This window comes from Bos indicus x Bos taurus, chromosome 5, assembly GCF_003369695.1.
Source record: "Bos indicus x Bos taurus breed Angus x Brahman F1 hybrid chromosome 5, Bos_hybrid_MaternalHap_v2.0, whole genome shotgun sequence".
NCBI lineage: Eukaryota > Metazoa > Chordata > Mammalia > Artiodactyla > Bovidae > Bos > Bos indicus x Bos taurus.
The window spans coordinates 12,705,729-12,727,222 of NC_040080.1; the positions used below are offsets into that span (position 1 = coordinate 12,705,729).

At 48.9% G+C, this 21,494-nt stretch overlaps 1 protein-coding gene across 2 annotated transcripts in view; it reads right to left on the minus strand.

Moving 5' to 3' along the window:
• B4GALNT3 (beta-1,4-N-acetyl-galactosaminyltransferase 3) overlaps positions 1 to 15,672 on the minus strand; it is a 97,690-nt gene extending 82,018 nt beyond the window's left edge. For both annotated transcript variants that reach the window (XM_027541001.1, XM_027541000.1), the window contains exon 1: positions 15,496 to 15,672. In XM_027541001.1, the coding sequence (XP_027396802.1) occupies positions 15,496 to 15,664 (169 nt within the window). In that variant the 5' untranslated portion in view covers positions 15,665 to 15,672. The remainder of the gene's footprint in view (positions 1 to 15,495) is intronic.
• Between the last annotated feature and the right edge of the window lie 5,822 nt (positions 15,673 to 21,494).

Consider the following 21,494-nt stretch of genomic DNA (forward strand, 5'->3'; position numbering starts at 1 on the left):
ACTTAGTGCACATCGGGGGGAAAAAGGACCGCATGAACCCCAGATATTAAAAGGAAGTTTCTTGACTTCCCTGGTGGCCCAGTGGTTAAGAATCTGTCTGCCAATACAGTGGACACGGGTTCGACCCCGGGGCTGGGAAGATCCCACGTATGGTGGAGCAACGAAGCCCATGCACCACAACTAATGAGCCCACGACCGCCACAGCTAGAGAAAGCACATGTGAAGCAACGAAGACCCAACCCAGCCAAAAATAATAAGTAAATAAATAAATTAAAGTATTTTTAAAATAAAAGGAAGCTTTTTAGCAAACAAAAAGGATGGTGAGAGCACTGGGTGAGCACCTCGAGCTCTGGGCCCAGCACTGCTCCTTGGGCTGTAAACACTCTCAGTCTTAAATCCTTCACTGTAAAATCAGCTGTTCAGTTGCTCAGTCGCGTCCTACTCTTTGTGACTCCATGGACTGTAGCCATCTGGGCTCTTCTGTCTGTGGGATTTCCCAGCAAGAATACTGGTGTGGGTTATTATTTCCTTCTCCAAGGGATCTTCCCGACCCAGGGATCGAGCCCACGTCTCCTGCATTGGCAGGCAGGTTCCTTACCACTGAGCCACCTGGGAAGCCCTGGTAAAATCAGTAAGGCTGGGCAAACATTACACTAAGAAGCAACTCCAATCAGCTTGCAGTGACAGCCTGGCAAGCTGTGTTGAGAAAGATTCTGAGTCTGCATCTGGGCTCAGGAAAAGAATTTCATGTTCTACTGGAGATGTGTGCCACTGACCCCAAACATTTTCCATCTCAGAACTGAAAAATTTCTGAGGTCCATTCCTATCCTAGGACTCTTTATAATATGTGAGAGAATGCACCCAAAACCAATCAAAAGAGAGGCAAAGGGGCTTTACAAGCTGATCAAGTAACAAAAGCAATAGCAGCTAACATTTAATAAGTGTTATATATCAGGGACTGTTCTTAGTACTTTATATGTGTTATTTCTCTTAATTGTCACAACAAAACCCAATGACGTGGGTACTACTCTTAATATTCCCATTTTATAGATTAGCAATTGGGCACATTGAGGCTCAGTCATCTGCTCATGGATTTAAACTTGGGTAGTCTGACATCAGAGACTTGCTCTCAATCAGAAGGAAGGAAGGACGGGAAGGAGGGAGGGAGGAAGGGAGGGAGGAGAAGTAAAGACAGTGGCGGGGGCATGCAGGACACCACAGCAACTTCAGAAGGCAGAGGGATAGCAGTGTCCACAGGGAGGAGAGCTGGGCCTGATGAAGGCTGTGTGGGCTGAATTCTAACCTGACCACCTGCCTTGTCCCAGGATCCATCCATGCTCATGGGGAGCATGAAGTCAACTGCGGTACCCAGACACTTCAGAGCCACCTCTGGCTTCTCTGACAACCTAAGCCAGCATTCACAAGACCAAGCCAGATGAAGGAAAGGAATCAAAGAAAAGCATCAGCTGTGAGTTTCACATAGTTCAACGGACATTCCAGAAAGGGTGAGGTCAGTTGGTACCGAAACGACAAGGAAGGCTCAGGGAAAGGATTCGGCTGAAAGACCGGCAGGCAGAAGGGTAGCATGAGCCTAGAGAGCAGCAGTCAAGAGTCTAAGGGAAGGGACTTCCCTGCGATCCAGTGGTTAAGCATCTGCCTTCCAATGCAGGGGATGCGGGTTTGATCCCTGGTCAGGGAACTAATATCCCTTACACTTTGGGGCAACTAAGCTTGGGCGCCATAACTAGAGAGCCCAGATGCTCTAGAGTCTGTGCTCCACAACAAGAGAAGCTCACACACCGCAATGAAGACCCAGCACATCCCCCAAAAAAAGAGTCCAAGGGGGAGAGGAGGCCCAGCTGTGTTCTTCACTTAGTAAAGCTACTGCTCTCGGGTGCTCAGTCCCAGAGTTTATACATGCTCCCTCGCATCTCCCAGCAGCAGGGCTGCTTCCTGGCTCTCTTTCTACCGCTGACATGTGTCTCTGCAACTAGGGTTATTGTTGTTCAGTGACTAACTCATGTCCATCTCTTTGAGGCCCATGGACTGCAGCATGCCAGGCCTCCCCGCCCTTATCTCCAGAAGTTTGCTCAAACTGATGGCCATTGAGTCAGTGATGCCATCCAGCCATCTCATACTCTGCTACCCTCTTCTCCTCTTGCCCTCAATCTTTCCTAGCATTAGGGTCTTTTCCAATGAGTCAGCTCTTCTCATCAGGTGGCCAAAGTATTGGAGCTTCAGCTTCAGCATCAGTTCTTTCAATGAATATTCAGGGTTGATTTCCTCCATGTGGTTCAAGGGACTCTCAAGAGTCCACACCACAGTCTGAAAGCATTAATTCTTCAGCGCTCAGCCTTCTTTATGGTCCAACTCTCTCATAGGCGGATTTAATTGGGAGGATATCTCCAAGCCAACCAGAGTCTGAGAACTTGTCACATACAGGTATCAGGCAAGGCACTCAGGCAGAGTTCTCAACTAGGGATCTATGGAGAGGGGCCAGGGGCCTGTGCACCTCCCATAAATAGCACTCAAAATATGAGGGGCAGACACATTTCTGGGGAGAGGGTCTCCAGGTCCTTTCCCAGATTCTTGCAAGTGTACACAAGCCACAAAAGATTTAAAGTCTCTGCACAAAGTGCCCAGGTCCGGCACTCAAGAAATTCAATCTCGTGGAGGAAGACAGATGGACAGAAATAACTCAGAGGCAAGGCAGCCTCTGATAAGTATGCTAACGGAGCACAAAACGTGCAGTGGGGGAGGGGCAGAGGTTCATTCCCATGGGGCTGTCTGTAGGATGTCCTCCCCTCATCCTGGTTTCAGGATCCAAGTTTTCCATGAGGGAAAAACAGCCATTACAGTAAGTCCCTATGTATGAGCCGTCAAGTTGTGAACTTTCAAAGACATGAATGCACATTCCATCAATGTCAGGCAGCTTGCCCTCCATCTCCTGGTCCTTCAGCTCCACCATCTCCCACCTCCTCTCCCTTCTCCAGTCAGTAACTCTTTGCTCCTGGTTACTTGATGCCAGCCCCTGTATGCCAGCTGTGGTACTGAACTACTGTACTTTGCAAGGTACCATACTGTAAGATTAAAGATGAAAAAAAAATTTTTTTTGTGCTTGCCTTTTATGTATTATTTGTGTGAAAAATATTGTAGACCTATTACAGAGCGGTACTATATAGCTCCCCAGCTGGCTCAGTGGGTAAAGAATTCGCCTGCGATGTAGGAGATGCGGGTTTGATCCCTGGGTCAGGAAGATTCCCTGGAGGAGGAAATGGCAACCCACTCCAGTATTTTGAAGTCTTTATTGAATTTGTTTCAATATTGTTTCTGTGTGTTTTTTTTTTTTGATCACACATGAGGTATGTGGGATCTTAGCTTCCCTACCAGGGATCGAACCTGTACCGCCTGCATTGGAAGGCAAAGTCTCAACCACTGGACCACCAGAGAAGTCCCTAGAGGAACAATTTTACAAAAGAAACCAAATCAGAACTAGAACCAAATAAAACTCACAGATATGAAAAACAGTCACTGAATCAAATTTAAAAAATGGGGTGGATGCCTCTGCCTCCACTTCCCACTCTAATTTTCTAGCCCTGCTTTGAGTCTGTCCAACTTCCCCTCCTTCTGCTGCTGGAAGTCCTTCACCTGAGATGTACTCCCAGTGCTCTGCTCAGCTGATATAACAAAAGAGGACCCAGGGCTGAGAGCTCACCCTGACTCCCTGGGACTGCCTCCATGTCCTCGCTCCCTCTGCCAATCTTTGGCTCAGAGGTGGTGATGAGGGATCTGGACACCAGCTGGCAGGTGGGGGGGCGGGGGGCATGCATGTGTACAGGCCTGCACACATGCATTTGGACCCTGGTTGGCAGGAAGGGTGGAAAGGAGAGGATCAGAGGATTTGTAAGGAGATCTCAGCAGAGAGGCCTTTAATCTCTGAAGCAACTGCTTGTGTGGAGGCCACGGGTGACCTTGGAGGCCAAATGGCCAGAAGCAATGGGACAGCGACCACCCCTCCACCAGGCAACTGAGTCTTGAAGACCTGAAGGCCAAGGATGGACTGGCCCCCTGGCCAGTGACCCAAGAGAGGTTCCAAGCCTGCCCCTGAAACAAGAACCTCACTGAACGCAAGATTACCCAACTGAAGCCCTCAAGAGACATAGGACCTGTGAAAGCACCCGTGGTAAGTCAGCTTCAAAGCTTGGATTAAAACAGAGATAAAGTCCAGTGTTGCTTCCTCCGAGTCCTGGACATCCTCTGAGCGTGCTCGGGGGCAGGCAGTTGGGCCATGTTGCCCAACTGCTGAGCTTTGGTGCCCTGGTCCAACCCCCAGATGGCTCTCCTTCTCAACAAAATCCTTGACTCCTAACCCACCCCGCCCCATTGGTGCACATGGAAAGAGGGAGGCGGCACCGACCATCAAAAAAGAAGACTGGTGGAAGGAGGTGGTGGCAGGTGCAGACATGCATGGTCTGGTGATGGGGAAGTGTTCTCAGCATGGCTGTGTCGTGGGCTGAGAAGCTGGAGGGGCGGCAGCAAGGAGGCTGGCTGAGGACCATGTCCACACACTCCCACCCAGCCTTTCCCTAACTCCCATCAGACTGTGAACTCCAAAGGGGAAGAGATGGGAACCCACGCTCTCTGAGCTCCTGACATGTGCTGGGCTTATGTTGAGTCTCACTGGGCACTTAACATGTGTGAGGGTCACTGAGTCTTAATCATAACAGCTCTGCAGGGAGGTCACAGAAGCCCATTATCCAGACAAAGCATCTGAGGCTTGAGAAGGAATAAACACTTTATACAAAGTACTGCAACAGGTGAAGGATAAAGCTTGGATACGAACTCTGCCCTGTCTTCAAATTCCATGCGTTTTCCCAAGAATTATCCACGCTTTTTATCCCAGTCAGCAGCCCCCCAGAAAAGTAAATATTCCAGAAATATTTTTACTTAAGTTTTAAAATAAATCACCTTTGTAGCCATTCAAGATTTGCAAAAGAAAAGAATTGAAAACTACACCTCACTCAATTTCCTGAGCATTTATACAGGCATAACTTGCTTAGTGCAGTTTGCAGATATTGCATTTTTTTACAAATTGAAGGTTTATGGCAACCTTTGTTGGGTGTTGAGCCAGTCTGTCGGCACCATTTTTCCAACAGCATTTGCTCCCTCTGTGTCTCTATGTCACATTTTGGTAATTCCTGAAGTATTTCAAGCTTTATCATTATTATTTTACTTGTTATGGTGATCTGTGATCAGTGATCTTTGATGTTACTTTTTTAAAATGATGCTACTATTGCAAAAAAATTATGACTCACTAGAGACTCAGATGATGGTTAGCATTTTCTTTTTTTTTTTTTTTTGGTTATGTCACATGGCATGTAGGATTTTAGTTTTCAGATCAGGGATCTGGCCCCTGCAGTAAAAGCATGGAGTCTCAACTACTGGACTGCCAGAGAAGTCCCAGCACTTTTTACTCAGTAAAATTTCTTTTTTTTTTCCTCCTGAATTCAACCAATAAAGTATTTTTCACTAAGCTATATAGGTAGGGGTTTTTAGACATAATACTACTGTGCACTTCAGTTCAGGTCAGTTGTCAGTCATGTCCAACTCTTTGCGACCCCATCGACTGCAGCATGCTATTACCATGTCCCCATCCATCACCAACTCCCAGAGCTCGCTCAAACTCATGTCCATCAAGTTGGTGATGCCATCCAACCATCTCATCCTCTGTCGACCCCTTCTCCTCCTGCCCTCAATCTTTCCCAGCATCAGGGTCTTTTCCAAGGAGTCAGTTCTTCACATTCAGATGGACAAAGTATTGGAGTTTCAGCTTCAGCATCAGTCCTTCCAATAAATATTCAGGGTTGATTTCCTTTAGGATGGACTGGGTGGATCTCCTTGCAGTTCACGAGACTCTCAAGAATCTTCTCCAACACCATAGTTCAAAAGCATCAATTCTTCAGCACTCAGCTTCCTTTATGGTCCAACCCTCACATCCATACATGACTACTGGGAAAACCATACCTTTGACTAGATGGACCTTTGTCAGTAAAGTAATGTCTCTGCTTTTTAATACACTGTCTAGGTTGGTCATAGCTTTTCTTCCAAGGAGCAAGTGTCTTTTAATTTCATGGCTTCAGTCAACATATGCAGTGATTTTGGAGCCCAAGAAAATAAAGTCTGTCACTGTTTCCATTGTTTCCCTATCTATATGCCGTGAAGTGATGGGACCAGATGCCATGATCTTCATTTTTTGAATGTTGAGTTTTAAGCCAGCTTCTTCACTCTCCTCTTTCACTTTTATCAAGAGGCTCTTTAGTTCCTCTTCACTTTCTGCCATAAGGGTGGTGTCATCTACATATCTGAGGTTATTGATATTTCTCTTGGCAATCTTGATTCCAGCTTGTGCTTCATCCAGCCCAGCATTTCACATGATGTACTCCACATATACGTTAAATAAGCAGGGTGACAATATATAGCCTTGAGGTACTCCTTTGACAATTTGGAACCAGTCCGTTGTTCCATGTCTGGTTCTAACTGTTGCTTCTTGACCTGCATACAGATTTCTCAGGATAGACTACAGTATAGTGTAAACATAACTGTTACATTGGAGTAGAAAATGGCAACCCACTCCAGTATTCTTGCCTGGAGAATTCCATGGACAGAGGAACCTGGCGGGCTACAGTCCAAGGGGTCACAAAGAGTCAGGTGCAGTTAACTGAGCATACATTCAACTGTTACATGCACTAGGAAACCAAAACCTTTATGTGGGTCACTTTCTCGCAATATTTGCTTTATTTCAGGGGTCTGGATCTAAACTCACAGTATCGCTGAGGTCTGCCTGTGTAAAACCCTTGGTCTGTCTGGAATGCCATTTCTCTATGCCCTCATCCTCCCTTCTCCTTTTCCCACCCTGGGCCCTGTTCCCCGGTCTTGGTGCCATAAAGCACACTTCCACCTTTGATCACTTGAAGGATCTCAGTTCCCTCACCAGGGATCAAACCTGGATCCTGGCAATAAAAGCAATGAGTCCTAACTCACCACTGGACCACCAGGGAACTCCCAAGAACAGTTTAAAAGAAGAGAAGAAAAGGGTAGGCGGCAGATACCACCTCCTCCCCAGGCCTGTTTTCTCATGTGAGTAAAGGCACTGGACCGCTGATGTCTGTGACATCCAGAAGAAGCCACAGCTCTTCCCTGGACTGGCCTCAGCGGGTGGGGCTGAACCCACAGGACTGACTTGAGATTCTTGGCCTTCCTGTCCAGTCCCCTGCGTTGTTTTATTAGTATTGTCAGTGGTGCCCCAAGCTTTATTAAATTCCTTACATTTATGTCAAAGACAGTCACTCAGGTCCCAGCATTTGCTAGTAAATTTCAAGCTTTTGATATTTTCTTCATATATAAGGAGGTGAGAATTTATTTTTTTTAATTATTGATTTTTTTTGTTCATCGGGAGTTTCCTTTTTTGCACCAATTTTTATTTTTATTTTTTGACCACTCCACACAGCATGTAGTATCTTAGTTCCCCAACCAGAAGTTAAACCCATGTCCCCTGCATTGGTAACACAGAATCTTAACCACTGGACTGCCAAGGAAGTCCTAAGAATTTATTTTTAAATGTCATTCAATTTTTCAATACCTAAATACATTAAAAAAGAAAAGAAAACAATTTTTCAGGTTCTGGGGGGTTTTAATCTAGAATTCTTTCCAGAATCAGGCATCTGGTTATCATAGCTATTATACTTTATTTTTTCTTTTCAACAATCTATATGTCAAAGCAGTGAGGTTACAGGTGATGGTTAGTTTCCTCTTCATATTTTTATATATCCCATTCATTTACTGATTTCTTTATGCCCTGATTTAATCTAGAAAAAAACTGAATTTTTTTGTGATTTTCAAGTACCACAGAAGATAAGATGACATAAATTAGAGTAGTTGCAGGGGAAAAAATGAAAGGATACAGGCACAAAATTGATGCCAAAATGCAGTTCATAAAATCTTTTACATGTTTTTCCAAATGATCCAAAAACTGAAGCTTTCTAGTAACCAACACAAAGGGAGAAACCTGAGTAGTAGTACAACTTGCATGGCCAATAAAAAGGAAAATGAATGGGTTGCTCAAGCATGGCTATTTCAATGATCAAGACCAGAAGAAAAGATCTCATCACAAGGAAAAAAAATTATAATTATGTGATGATGGATGTTAACTGAACTTAGTGTAGTACTCATTTTGCAACACATACATATATCAAATCATTATGTTGTGTTGTTGTTGTTTAGCCGCTAAGTCATGTCCCACTCTTCTGCAATCCCATGGACTACAGCCTGCCAGGCTCCTCTGTCCATGGAATTTCCAGGCAAGAATACTGGAGGGGGTTGCCATTTCCTACTCCAAGGGATCTTCCCGACCCAGGTCACCTGCACTGCAGGAGGATTCTTTACTACTGAGCCACCAGGGAAGCCCATTAGATGTACACTTTAACATTTCAATTATATCTCTAAAACGGGAAGAAAAAAAATAAAGACCAGAAGAAACATTTCTGGATGGCTCTCAATCCCATTCTTGGAGAATCTCTCGGGGCTATACGCATAGCACTGAGGTTCTGGTCTTCCTTGGCCCCTCCTTAAGTTACTGGATCCGTTATGTGGAGAGCTCGATGCACAAAAAGATAATTTTATAGTAGTTAATATGGTCCAGCAAAGGTCCGTCTAGTCAAGGCTATGGTTTTTCCAGTAGTCATGTATGGATGTGAGAATTGGACGGTGAAGAAAGCTGAGCGCCGAAGAATTGATGCTTTTGAAGCATCAATTTGGTGAAGACTCTTGAGAGTCCCTTGGACTGCAAGAAGATCCAACCAGTCCATCTTAAAGGAGATCAGTCCTGGGTATTAATTGGAAAGACTGATATTGAAGCTGAAACTCCAATACTTTGGCCATCTCATGCGAAGAGTTGACTCATTGGAAAAGACCCTAATGCTGGGAGGGATTAGGGGCAGGAGGAGAAGGGGATGACAGAGGATGAGACGGCTGGATGGCATCACCGACTCAATGGACATGGGTTTGGGTAGACTCCGGGAGTTGGTGATGGACAGGGAGGCCTGGTGTGCTGTGTTTCATGGGGTCGCAAAGAGTCGGACACAACTGAGCGACTGAACTGAACTGAACTGAATTGAATATGGTCCAGGCACACAGCCATTATCTGGTATAATGAACATGTATTATTTTTATAATCATAAGGAAATTCTATTTAAAAAATAAATAACACACTGTGTGATTCATTTCCATAAAGTATAAAAATTAATCTATGCTTATGGTAGTGACAACAAGTGCTGGTCAAGTTGTTTCTTCCTTGGAGTGTTCCTTACACAGGTATGCTCAGTCTGTGGAGATTCATCACGCTGCTTCCTTACATGTGCACTTTTCTGTACATGTAATATACTTCCATGAAAGGTAAAACAAATCAGGGACCACATGGACAATTCGCATGCTTATTTTCTAAAAAAGTTGGTCAATAGTTAAGAAATTTAAAAGTTTAGCATAAAAAATTAATCACATACTAAACTATTACAGAGATTAAAAAAAAATTCATGACTTCCCTGCTGGTCCAGTGGCTAAGACTCCAGGCCAATGCAGAGGACCCAGGTTCAATCCCTGGTCCGGAACTAGATCTGCAAGTCGCAACTAAGATCAAATATCCCACATGCCTAACTAAGACCCTGTGCAGCCAAATAAATAAATATATTTTTAAAAAATTCATTTCTGCTCATCTCATGGGTACTTCTAACACAACGCAGCACTTGTAGGAACCTAAGAGTCTGTAGAAATGTAAAGATGTATCCATCATGCTTTGCTCAGATGCACTGACAGGTTCAGCCCAAAGGCCTTTATATACCCTGTCCAAACTGCTCTTGGCTCTTCCAGTGGTCCTTTTCATATCAGATAACATTTAAACCCATTAACTGTGGGTCACAAGGTCCGAGGAGAGTTGTCTGAAAGCTCAGAACGTGTGCTTGGCCTAGCTGATGCCTCGTCATCCTCGGATAGAACGAAATGTGCTCGTGGAAGTTTAAAGGGAAGGCCCTGAGATTGGTGGAACTCAGTGGAGAAGCAGGCGGTGAGAGGCCAAATCCAAGAGCAGCCTCCAGGCCCCGTTCCAAAGCAAGCCCTGTCCTGGCGGCTGCTCTGCTCCGCTCCATAAAGCCCAGGCTGGAGGGCAAGGCCAGCCTCTGGGGCCTGGAAAACTACTGCAGGCAGCCCAGCCCCTCTGCAAGCCAGCACAGGAGCGGCCACTGCAAAGATCTCATGCTGCTTGGACACATGACTCCCAGGACACAGTCGGCATCCGCAGCACCATCGACCGGGGCCTCAGCTCACCCGAGGGTCTCAGGTTGGCAGGAAGAGAGCAGGGCCTGCCAGGCTGCCAAGACTCTGTGCCCACGTCAATGAGGACTACAGAACCTAGGGAAAGGAGTGGTCACAGCTGAGTCCTTGTCCTTGCTTCCCCCAGGCCTGCTGCAGACCGCGCTGGTCCAAAGGAAACACACTTCTAATAAGAAAGCACTAAAGGCGTCATTCTTATCCTTTCATTTGCATTTAAAGGCTATTGTTGTTTGTATGTATTATGGAACGAGGAACAAGAATTCCTAGGTTCTATTCTTGGATCCATCACTGATAAACAAAGTATCTGCCAGTGGAAAATATCAGGTGCTTGGAAATTCAGAGCTTACCATCCAAACCCAGGAGGTATCTGAGTGCCCAGTATTTTCCCTGAACTGGATACTGATCTGAAGTTGCACGCGGCAGCTGGATGGCAGCATAAAGAGACAGACGACTTGTGTCCTACAACGTAAGGAGGACAGAGGGACAGGAGCCAGAGGGACAGCCCAGCCCGGGGTGGTGTGGACAGGTTCCAGGGGCCACAAGGAGCCACGGAGCAGCTGGGCTTCCCTCCCCACTTGCCTCTGCTGCTCCGAGTCTCAGCATCCTGGCTCAGCCCACACATCTGTCTCTCCTGCTTCTCCCTCTCTCCCAGTCTGTGTCTCAGATTACTCTTCTACCCTGAGTTACCTCCATGACTGGGGGGTTTGCATCCCTTCTAAGTCGGAATGGCTGTGGTGACCCCAGAAGCTGCGGGGCCAGCCTGACCTCTGTGACTGTAGCTCCCCAGTCTGCTCAGAGTCCATTAGGAGTTGCAAGGCCAGCCAGAGAGAGGTGTTTTAGGTTTCAGGTGGTGGAAGCCAATGAATTCCTGAGCTTGTGGACACTCTGGGTTGTTTGGCAGGTAAACTGGGCCTTTATATGGGGACATTGCAGACCCAGCCTTGCGAGATCTGGAAAGAGGCTGGTACGCACGACTGCTAAGCCCTGGCTCTGTGCCCAGAGATGACTGCTTGGTTCCAGCATCAAGTTGGTCACAGCAGCAGGTCAGTTACAGATCAGAGAACCTAGAAACCATTCTAGTCCAGACCTCTGCCCTCTGGCAGGACGAAGCTAAACCAATCTGAACAAATGGGTCTGGCTCGTTAAAACCTGCCAGAACGGACTCCTTAACTTCCAGTAATCGTCTGTGCCCAGGGCTGCTTTCAGCCAGTACACACCAGTACAGCTGTGCCAGTTCTCAAAACACTGGAACATTTATGAACATGTTGGCATATAGTGACTGCCCCAGACCCTCTGAATGTCCCACTAGATCCCTGACCTGTCCCCAGTGGAGCTCCATGACCCAACAGCTAAAGGCCAACGCAGTCACAGCATGGAAACTTCCGCCCCGACCCAGCACCACCATCCATACAAAAGTACAGTCTTGTTAAACAGTTTCACTATCTTTCCTTTCCTCCCATTCAGTTTTAAACCTTTGAACTGTTTTCTCTTATCTGCTGAATAAACACCACCCTTTAAGGTTATTAAAAGTCTTCCCTAATCTGGCATCATTCTCCTTCACCAAACCCAGACACCCAACACTCCCAAACATGAACTTCTTGACTCTTGGTCTGGGCTTCTGCTGACCTCTCTGCCTGGAACATCGTTCTCTTTGTGCATCTGCTAAAGTCTTACCAACTCCTCAAGTTCTCCTGAAATGTCACCACTTCCAAGAATTATTAGTTCAAAGAGCCATGTCTCATTTTCACAAGTGTCACAGCAATGGGTAGTTCTATCCATGTAAAACACGATGGCTGTCTCATACTGTGATTATTTTCACACATGCACCCAAACCGCCCTCCAAGAGGGAAAGCTGCGAGAGACAGAAACCATAACGGAGTCATCACCACATCCAAGTGACGGAGCACGATGCAGTACTCGAGCTATGTGCTGAACAAATGTTTGTTTAAATGAGCAAGTGAACAGCTCTCTGTCTTTTGTTCAAGGGACCCATTTTTCTATCTGTGAACGATTTTGGATACTCCCCATGTGGCTGTATCTTTTTCTAATATGGAGCTCAAACTGCACATCGCCCATGTCAAACTATGGGGTTACTCCAAGAAGCAGCAGGAAGCATGCTCCCTGTCATTACCTTACCACCCTGGAGTCTGTTAACTGCCATCTCTCCCCACACTTCTCCCAGCGCCAGATCAGGGCGGCAGCCACACAGGGACAGGCAAATGAAAGGTTCCTGGTAATGGAGGCTGGCCTTATAGATGACAGGAAGGCTGGTGGTGGGGTGAGTTGGCAGGACTGCTAGAGGGAGGCAGGGTGGTCAAGATGGGGTTCCGGTTGCTGCTGTGTGCCAGGGTACATGGCAAGGAAGGCCTGCAGCCCTCTTCCCACCCTTCTGCTTCCCAAGTCCTCCTCCTCCCCCACTCTCCCTCCAGAGGAACAGCTGGGAGCAAGACCTAGAAGACAAGAGAAGACTTTAATGCTTGGTGTCTCGGCTTCTTAAAGACAAATGATGGGAGACAGGGAGCCAAAAATCACAGCCACTGTCTAAAAGTCTCATTCCAACAGGAAATCAGAAAAGAGAAGAGGACTTCCCTGGTGGTTTAGTTGATAAGAATCTGCCTGCAAATGCAGGGGACACGGGTTCAATCCCTGGTCCGGGAAGATCCCACATGTCCCAGAGCAACTAAGCCCGAGAGCCACAACTGTTGAGCCTGCGCTTGTGCTCTAGAGCCTGAGAGCTGCAACTACTGAGCCCCCTAGCCCTAGAGCCCATGCTCAGCAGCAAGAGAAGCTGCCGCAAGGAGAAGCCCATGCACCACAACTACAGAGCAGGCCCTGCTCATCACAAACAGAGAAAGTCCTCACGCAGCAATGAAAACACAGCACAGCCAAAAATGAATAAATAACTTTTAAAAGAAGAAGAAAAGAGTAGACTATGATGGGATAGCCCCGCATGAAAAGCCACCCTAACAGCAGGTGGCCTGGAGGAGTTCCAAGAGGCTGAAAAGAGGCTTGATGTTCAGTGGCTAAGTCGTGTCCAAGTCTTTGTGATCCTATGGATTACAGCATGCCAGGCTTCTCTGTCCTTCACCATCTCCCGGAGTTTGCTCAAACTCTTGTCCATTGAGTCAGTGAGGGGAGGCTTGGACCCCCGAGGACCCTTAAAGACGAGGGTTAGAGGAGTGGAAAGCTGACTGTGGAGTAGGAAGCTGGGGACATTCCTCTGGAGAAGGGTCAGTTTGGAAAAGGAAACAAAGAATAAGGAAACCCAGGTAGACAGTGATGGTGCATCGAGAAGGGGAAACAAACAGACCCAGGAACTAACGGATGGAGAAGGATGAGGCAGCCAACAGGAGACAGAGGGCGGGAGCAGGTGTGAGAGAGTATGACTGTGGCACCCCAGCTCTCTGAGGAGAAAGCACTCTTGAGGAAAACAGGCTGGGGGAGGGGAAAGGGAGGCCCTTCACCTCAGGTCACCAAGCAGCTGCCTTCCCCTCTGTACTAATCTGTGCAGAGGACCCCACAGGCTCCCACATTTGACAAGATGGTGGCCACACTGAGAAGGGGTGTCCCAAGGAGGAGAGAAGACAGATCTCACCCGGACCTCCTACCCACCCACACTTCACCTGGGCTCACCCACGTGGGTCGCTCTGAGTGGCCATGGGTCTGGGAGTTTCCATCCACTTTGTCCTTCAGAGGGAAGAGCTAGGCTTGGGGAGGGAAGACCAGCTGCGGGACGGCAGACCGGTCTTCAGAGGGAAGCACCCTCCTCCTTAGAGCCATGGACCTGACTGGGAAGACCCTTCCTCACACCGAGCGGAGCTCCCGGACCCCAGCAATGCTCAGGCATGGAGATCACCCAGTCTGAGTGCCCAAATGGAAAGGGACCAACTTCCCCCTTTGGCCTGAGCAGCAGCCACCTGCTCCTGGATTCTCCAACTCCGTTAGCAGCAGAATCAGGGATGGAACCCCAGTCTCCTCACCACAGCCAGAAATATTTCCACGGCCACAGAGGCAGAGGTTCTGCCACAAGTATCCATCTCGATCCTGAAGCGGCTCAATTACTGACCCAAGTAATTCCCTGTCTTTCGCCACAAGAGGAGGCAAAGCACCACACCCAACCCGGGGAAGAGCAGCTGACACAAGAACTCAGAGCATCTTCTCAGCAGAGCTTCACCAGCCGCTCCTCTGGTTTCCTGAATGCAGTGGGGGGTGGGGGTGGGGGGATGTTTATCTAGAATTCCAGACAACATTCTGGGATTATAAACCTCCACCCTTCAGGCCCGGGAAGGACACCTGGTAGTTCTGGGAGATTCTCTTTATCCCAACTATCACAGTGACCTTTCAGACAGTCTTGACACTTTGAGGATTTTTACTTCACTCCGTCCTTAAACTGAAAATCGCCTCGGCTAGCCATGCCTGTGGAAGCAAAGCTCTCTCTCAAGACAATCCTCTCCCGTTTTCCTAGGAAGAAGCCGAGGCACAGAAAAATTAAGTGGCTCTGGCTCCCTTGGAAGAGTAGGAATCCACCCACCGTCCGGTCCACGGAGGTGCCCACTGCGCCCTGACCGGGGTCCGGGGTTCAGCCCATTCTGCAGGGTGGTCTGGGGACTGTAGACAACCCGCTGTGGGGGGACAGTGCGCGGTCGGGATCCCGAGAGGAAGCCACTTAGGGGGAGGTGGGCGACTGGAGGAAGAGGAAGGGGCTGGGAGGGGAGTGGCCTGTGGGAAGGTGGAGGGGGTGGGGGGGCGGGTGGCTCTCGGCCCTATCGTTAAAGTAAGGAACTCCCCCCCACCCGCCCCGAAAACGCAGCTAGGGAGCGAACCCAGTGAGCCGTGGAGACACGGCGGGGAGAAAAGTCTGGGCCCCGAAGACAGGAGCGCGCGGCCTGCCGGAGGCGGCCGAGGGACCCAGAGGGACATGGACCCGGCCCGCGTGGACGCGTGTCTCTGGCAGCGGGTCTGCGAGCCCAGCGCCGCCGGGGTGGCCCGGGTCCCGCCGGCGCCCGGCACCTGGGGACCCCGCGAGTGGACACCCGGTCCGCGATAGGGGGCAAGACCTGCAGGCGGGGGCCGCCGGCCCTGCCCCTCCCCACCCCGCGCCCCGGCGCTACTCACTGCGGTTCAGGGGGTTCCCGCCGACCTGGGCAGACGCCGCCAGTTCCAGATAAAGCGTCCAGAGCCCCACGGACACCACGGCAAGCAGCAGCAGCAGCCGGAAGCGCCTCCGCAGCAGCTTGACCGGGCGCAGGAGCAGCCGGAGCCGCGCGGCCCGGGGGCCCCCCATGACCCCGCGCCCCCGGCCCGCCCGCCCTCCCGCCCGCTCAGCGCCGCGCCCCGGCCGCCCGCCCCGGCCCCCGGCTCCTGCCCACGCCGGCTGCGGGCTTGCAGCCGCCAGCCCTCGCTCTGCCCATGAGGAGGTTCCCCAGGTGCGCCGCCCCGCCCCGCGCCCCCGCCCGCGGCCCACCTGCCCCGCCCCCGGACCGGCCCCGCCCCCGGGCACAGGTGGGCCCCGCCCCCGAGAAGCGGCGGGAGGGGGACTGCTGCTCCCGCCTTGCTGGTCACTCCCTGGCACCTCTGCAGATCGGGGTGCGTGGGGCGTAGAGGGCAGTTGTGATCCAAACTCTGCGCGGGACGGAGACCCGGCAGGTTTGCTCCCAAAGCGCAAGTGGTGTCGAACTGGGCACACGCGGGACGCGGGGGCGCGCGGGGAGGCTTGTCTGGGGGCGTTTCGTGGCCTGCAGCGAGCCTGCTCCTGCCTTAGAGTGGACGTTCGAGTCCGGGAGCCAGGGCCCCTTCGTTCAGCCGCAGTCCCCTCTCCCAGCACATCTCCAGGAGGCCCTAGGGGAGTTACACGGCCCCTAGGGTGACCCCAAGCAGTTGTTCTCAGACTAAGATGACAGAGCTTGGTGGGAGAGTGGATGTTGGAGGGTTCTGAGGAAAAAATTACAAGTCAAAAAACAAAAAAGCCTAAAGGAAACTCACTCCTTGAATTAAAAAACTTCATCAAGATATTCCTCCAGGCAGGTAAGATTTTATCCTCTTATTTAAATGAGAGTTAAGAGTTCAGAGGGGCAGAGTGGACTACCTAAAGGGACAGTGCAGTTTTCTTTTTCCATTTTTCTCCTGGGACGACACTCAGGAGACTAGAGAGAAAGTGGAGAACCACAAGCCTTCCTGGACATTTTAAAGCCAAATGAACTGCATGCAAAATACTGTTCAAAGACAGAAGCTCACATAATTGAGTGCCGATCCCCTTCTCTCAGTTGCTGAGAGTAGCTGGATGTCGCACCGTCCCACAGGCTCCACTGGACTATTGTAACTTTTCTAACTAGCCGCTCAACTCCAGACTCCCCACCTGCATGCCCCCATCTTCTCCACTACCACCAGATCGTCCTTGTAAAATTCCTTTACACCTGCTCAGAAATGTCTATGTGCCAGTGCCTACGGACTAAAGTGCAAACTGTAATTCTGGAATTCAAGGCCTTCCAAAATCTTGTCCAACTTCATAAGACCATATGAAAGCTGCTGCAGCTAAAATTAGAGCTTATTCACTGCCTCCGAGACATTTTTCTTTCCAGTTGGTCAGGTCTGACTCCTCCTCCAAGGTCCATTTCAAGTGTATGAAGCTTTCTTGGACCAGCCCAGTCCTGAGTAACCCCACCCTCCTTGGAGCTTTAACACACTGCCTGCATGATATGTACCCATCCACTGACAGGTACACACTTATTTTGAGTTTGAGTCTTGTCTTCCAAGATTGAGTCCTTGCATCACCGACTCAATGGACATGAGTTTGAGCAAACTCTGTAAGATAATGAAGTGCAGGCAAGCCTGGCATGCTATAGTCCAAGGGATCGCAAAGAGTCGGACATGACTTAACGACTGATCAACAATTTGTCTTCCAACTTCGCTGTAAGCCTTCAAAAGTGGGAACTGTGCAGGCTTAGGATACAGTATGGCATCCATTTAGCACTCAGTACCATTGGTACCATTTGAGGACCAAGGCAGCACCAGGAGCGAACATCCCCAGAACTCTGTGTAGTTCTTTAGCCAAAGGTGAGTCTAGAGAACAAGTCTGTACCAGTAGCCTCAGGGGAATGTCTCTGTGAAGGTCCAGACCACAGATATGGACACTTACCACCCCTTCTTTCTCTCCAGGAGACCAAGACAGGAGCACCCAGAGTGTAGAAGCTTGGCTGAGGCAGAAGGGAGGTGACCAGGGTCCCTGCACGTGAAGTCTCTCTCTCTCACTGGGGCGATCACCCTTGATATTAGGCTGAATCACTTTCAGGATTTTGTCATGAAAACTGGTGGCAGCCCCATGATTCTCTCCTTAAAGTTTGGCCCTCTGGAGTGATGGATGCAACTGCTTCAATGAACCAGAGCCTTGAAGTGTTTATTATGTGGGAACAAGGTGAGAAATAAAACACGGAGCATACCATTTAGGAGAAAAAAATATTCCACCGAAAAAGAAAGCTAACACTTTAAAGGTCAAGTTTCTAGTCCAAATAGTGAATTCCAGAGAAATTCGGAAAACGAAAAAGGAAAAAGACTGATCTTTTCTGCATCTCTCAATATTGTGCCCTCCTCTTCTCACTCCTCCTCTGTTCTTACACCTTGAATGGTGTCCTTGAAGGGGATGCAGGGGTGGGGAGGGGTGAGGGTCAGGAAAACCCTGGGACTCTGCTTCCCTCTTCAGACTCTGCTTTCATTTTTATTTATTTTTTAGATTTTGACTGCGCTGGGTCTTCGCTGCAATGCATGGGCTTCTCTAGTTGCTACGCTGTTGCCTGCAGTTTTGTGGGATTTTAGTTCCCCAACTGGGGGGTTGAAACTCTGTCCCCTGCTTTGAAAGGTGGATTCTTAATCACTGGACTCCCAGGGAAGTCCCAGAGCAATTCTTCTTCTAGACTACAGGGATGTCAGAATATACTAACTCCTGTAACCCCAGGACTTGCCTTCTCAGTTCCTGAAACCTGATGTCTATGTTATAATACAGCACCTGGGCTGCTTCATTGTTTAGGACTCTGTGCTCTCACTGCTCAGGGCCTGGGTTTAATCCCTGTTTGGGGAACTGAGATCCCACAGGCTATGTGGCTTGGCCAAAGAAGAAGAAGAAGAATGCAGCATGTTTGAGCTTATAGTATACCTGATTTCATCACTTACTGGTTGACATACCATACTAGTAAGTGATGAAATCAGGACTAAAGCCAGATCTTAGCCTCTGGCTTCTTTCCATTGCACCCAGATAGTCCTGTCTCAGTCCAACCTTCCATAGTCCTTTACGCCTATACAGACTTCCTTCTCCTCCTCACTTTTATTTTAGGAGCTTCCCTGCTATTCACATGTTATTTCTTGGAGATACCTTGGTTGGAAATTCCAACGATAAATTCATGGGGAGCTCTGGGCCATCACTAAGACAGTGGCTTAGATGGAGACATAGAGGCCTGAGTTCCTTTGAGAGAATTCCCGAGAGAGAGAGCTGAACAGTGCGATCCCCAAGGGCCACGATCAACTCACATAAATCATCCGTACCCAAAGCTGTAGGTTTCTCTGATTCCATTTTGCACGTGGGAAATGGGCTCAGAAATGGTAAATAACTTACTCAAGGCAATAAGGTAACTCTGTCTCAGATGCGACTCAAACTCAAACTTATTAACTTCAGACCCAATGCTTTTTTTTTCCCCCCTTTGCACATGTTGCTACCTTGGAAGTTCCTCTGGAGAAATATATTCACCCTGGAAACTGTGAGCTCATCCTCAGCACATCCGTAACTCACTCAGCCACATGATCCTTCTTCTCATCCTCTCCTCCCCACCCTCATCCGTGCCTCCTGGGCCACTCTTTGCTAAAGACATCTTTTTTTCTTTCTTTAGCAAAAGAAAAAGATGTCCCTTCCTTCCAGGAGTCCATCTTTCACAAATCTCTTTTTTCCTTAAAAAAATTTTTTTTTAAATGTGGACCATTTTTAAAGTCTTTTTTTTTTTTTTTTTTTAATTTGTTACAATATTGCTTCTGTTTTTCGTTTTGTTTTTTTGGCCTCAAGGCATGTGGGATCCTAGCTACCTAACCTGCACCCCTTGCATCAGAAGGCAAAGTCTTAACCACTGGATCACCAGGGAAGTCCCCATCTTTCACACGTATTTCTGCAGAGTTTGCTACTGCAGAGGCTACTCCCAGGAGAAGGTGGAGACCCTCACTGAATGCTTCTTCTTGTCCACTTCTGATTTCTAATGCAGTTGAGCCCTTCTGTCTGGCTGGTAGAAGGAATCGTATGAGCCCAGTTCAAGCTCCAAGCCTTAGCTCCACTGTCTGTAGTCCTAAATCATTCTGCACACCAGAATAGGAAACAGATGAATATTTACCATCCCTGTAGAAGGATGTATGCACTACTGCATCACTGAGTCAAGGGAACCTGAAGAAGAGGACATAGACATGGTGGTAAAGGGTCAGAACAGAGCTCATTGGCTGGGAAAGATTCCGGGCAGCTCACACACTGAGTGCTTGTGTCTTCATCTCGAGTCGTGAACGCAGCCCTCAAAAGCAAGGTGTGACCCAGACCAGAGCTACACGCTTTGAGGCTTGTCTGGCATTGATGGCTGGGCCTGGCTCCCCTTTCTGGCGCTGTGATTGCCTCCAAATGATTACAGGCACTCCTCCAGCAGTCTGCGCTCTGGGGAAGAGGATTCCCCAGCAAGTCAACAGACAATTATCCAAGTTGAAAAACGGACTTTGCCTCATGGGGTTTTCACCTGAGTGATGCCAGTTATTTCCCTCCACTCGGGTCTGTGTGGTTGCTGGGAAACTGAAGAGGAGAGAAAGGGTGAACGGTAGTCTTGGTTGCTGGTCAGCTGGTGCTGAAACAGAAGCTAAATCAGCTTGCTGAAGATCCACCCCCTGTCTCTCTGACGCTAAACACAGTGGAAAGATACTATTTCACCTTCTCTGCGAAGATGGTCTCTCCTGTCTGTGGCCTCCTATTTGCTGACAGACAACAGCCAGGCTTTGCACTGAACATGAGGGTGACAGCCCACAGCTCAGAGTACACGTGTGGTGTCTAGAAGGCACATGGCTAGCCATGGCTCCAGACGCATGCAGGCTCACTCAGTCATGTCTGACTCTTTGCAACCCCATGGACTATAGCCCACCAGGATTCTCTGTCCCTGGGATTTTCCAGGCAAGAATACTGGAGTGGGTTGCCGTTTCCTCCTCCAGGGGATCTTTCCCACCCAGAGACTGAACCTGTATCTCCTCCATTGGCAGGCAGATTCTTTACAACTAGGGCCATCTGGGAAGTCCCCACGTGCCTCTGAACAAGCTCTCAGTCCCCCTTTCCTCCCTTCGGGACACATCCCGCAGACTTGGTCCCCATGTGCACAAACACACAGGTGAATGCACAAATCCTTGAGGGGCTACACAAATGTCAGCTTGCTCTCATGCCTGAGCTCTCTGGCACCACCTCCTGCAGTGCTGAGGGTGTTCTCAGCATTTGCTGAATAAGTTGTAGGTCTCCAGGCCCCTGAGCAAAGTTGGATTTCCTGCTCTTATTCTTTCATACTGGAAAGATAAACTCTTCCATGTGCGTCTCCCACTCCGGACCTCACACTTCTCCCCAACAGGGCTTGTCGGTGACCACGTCTGTCTTACAGTCTGTCATCTGGACTGCTTCTGAAGCATCCTGCCTAGAAGTCATTCAGTAAACACTATAATCACAGAAAATATTCTTACTTCCTGTTCATGGAGGCTGCTGTCGTTCAGTTGCTAAGTACTCTTCAAACTTTTTGACCCCGTGGACTGCAACACACCAGGCTTCACAGTCCTCTATCTCCCTGAGTTTGCTCAAACTCATGTCCATTGAGTCAATGATGCCATCCAACCATCTCATCCTCTGTCTTCCTTTTCTCCTCTGCCCTCAGTCTTTCCCAGCATCAGGGTCTTTTCCAGTGAGTCAGTTCTTTGCATCAGGTGGCCAAAGTTTTGGAGCTTCAGCTTCAGGATCAGCCCTTCCAATGAATATTCAGAGTTGATTTCCTTTAGGATTGACTGGTTTGATCACCTTGCTGTCCAAGGGACTCTCAGCACCAAGAAGACCAAGGGTCTTCTCTAGCACCACAATT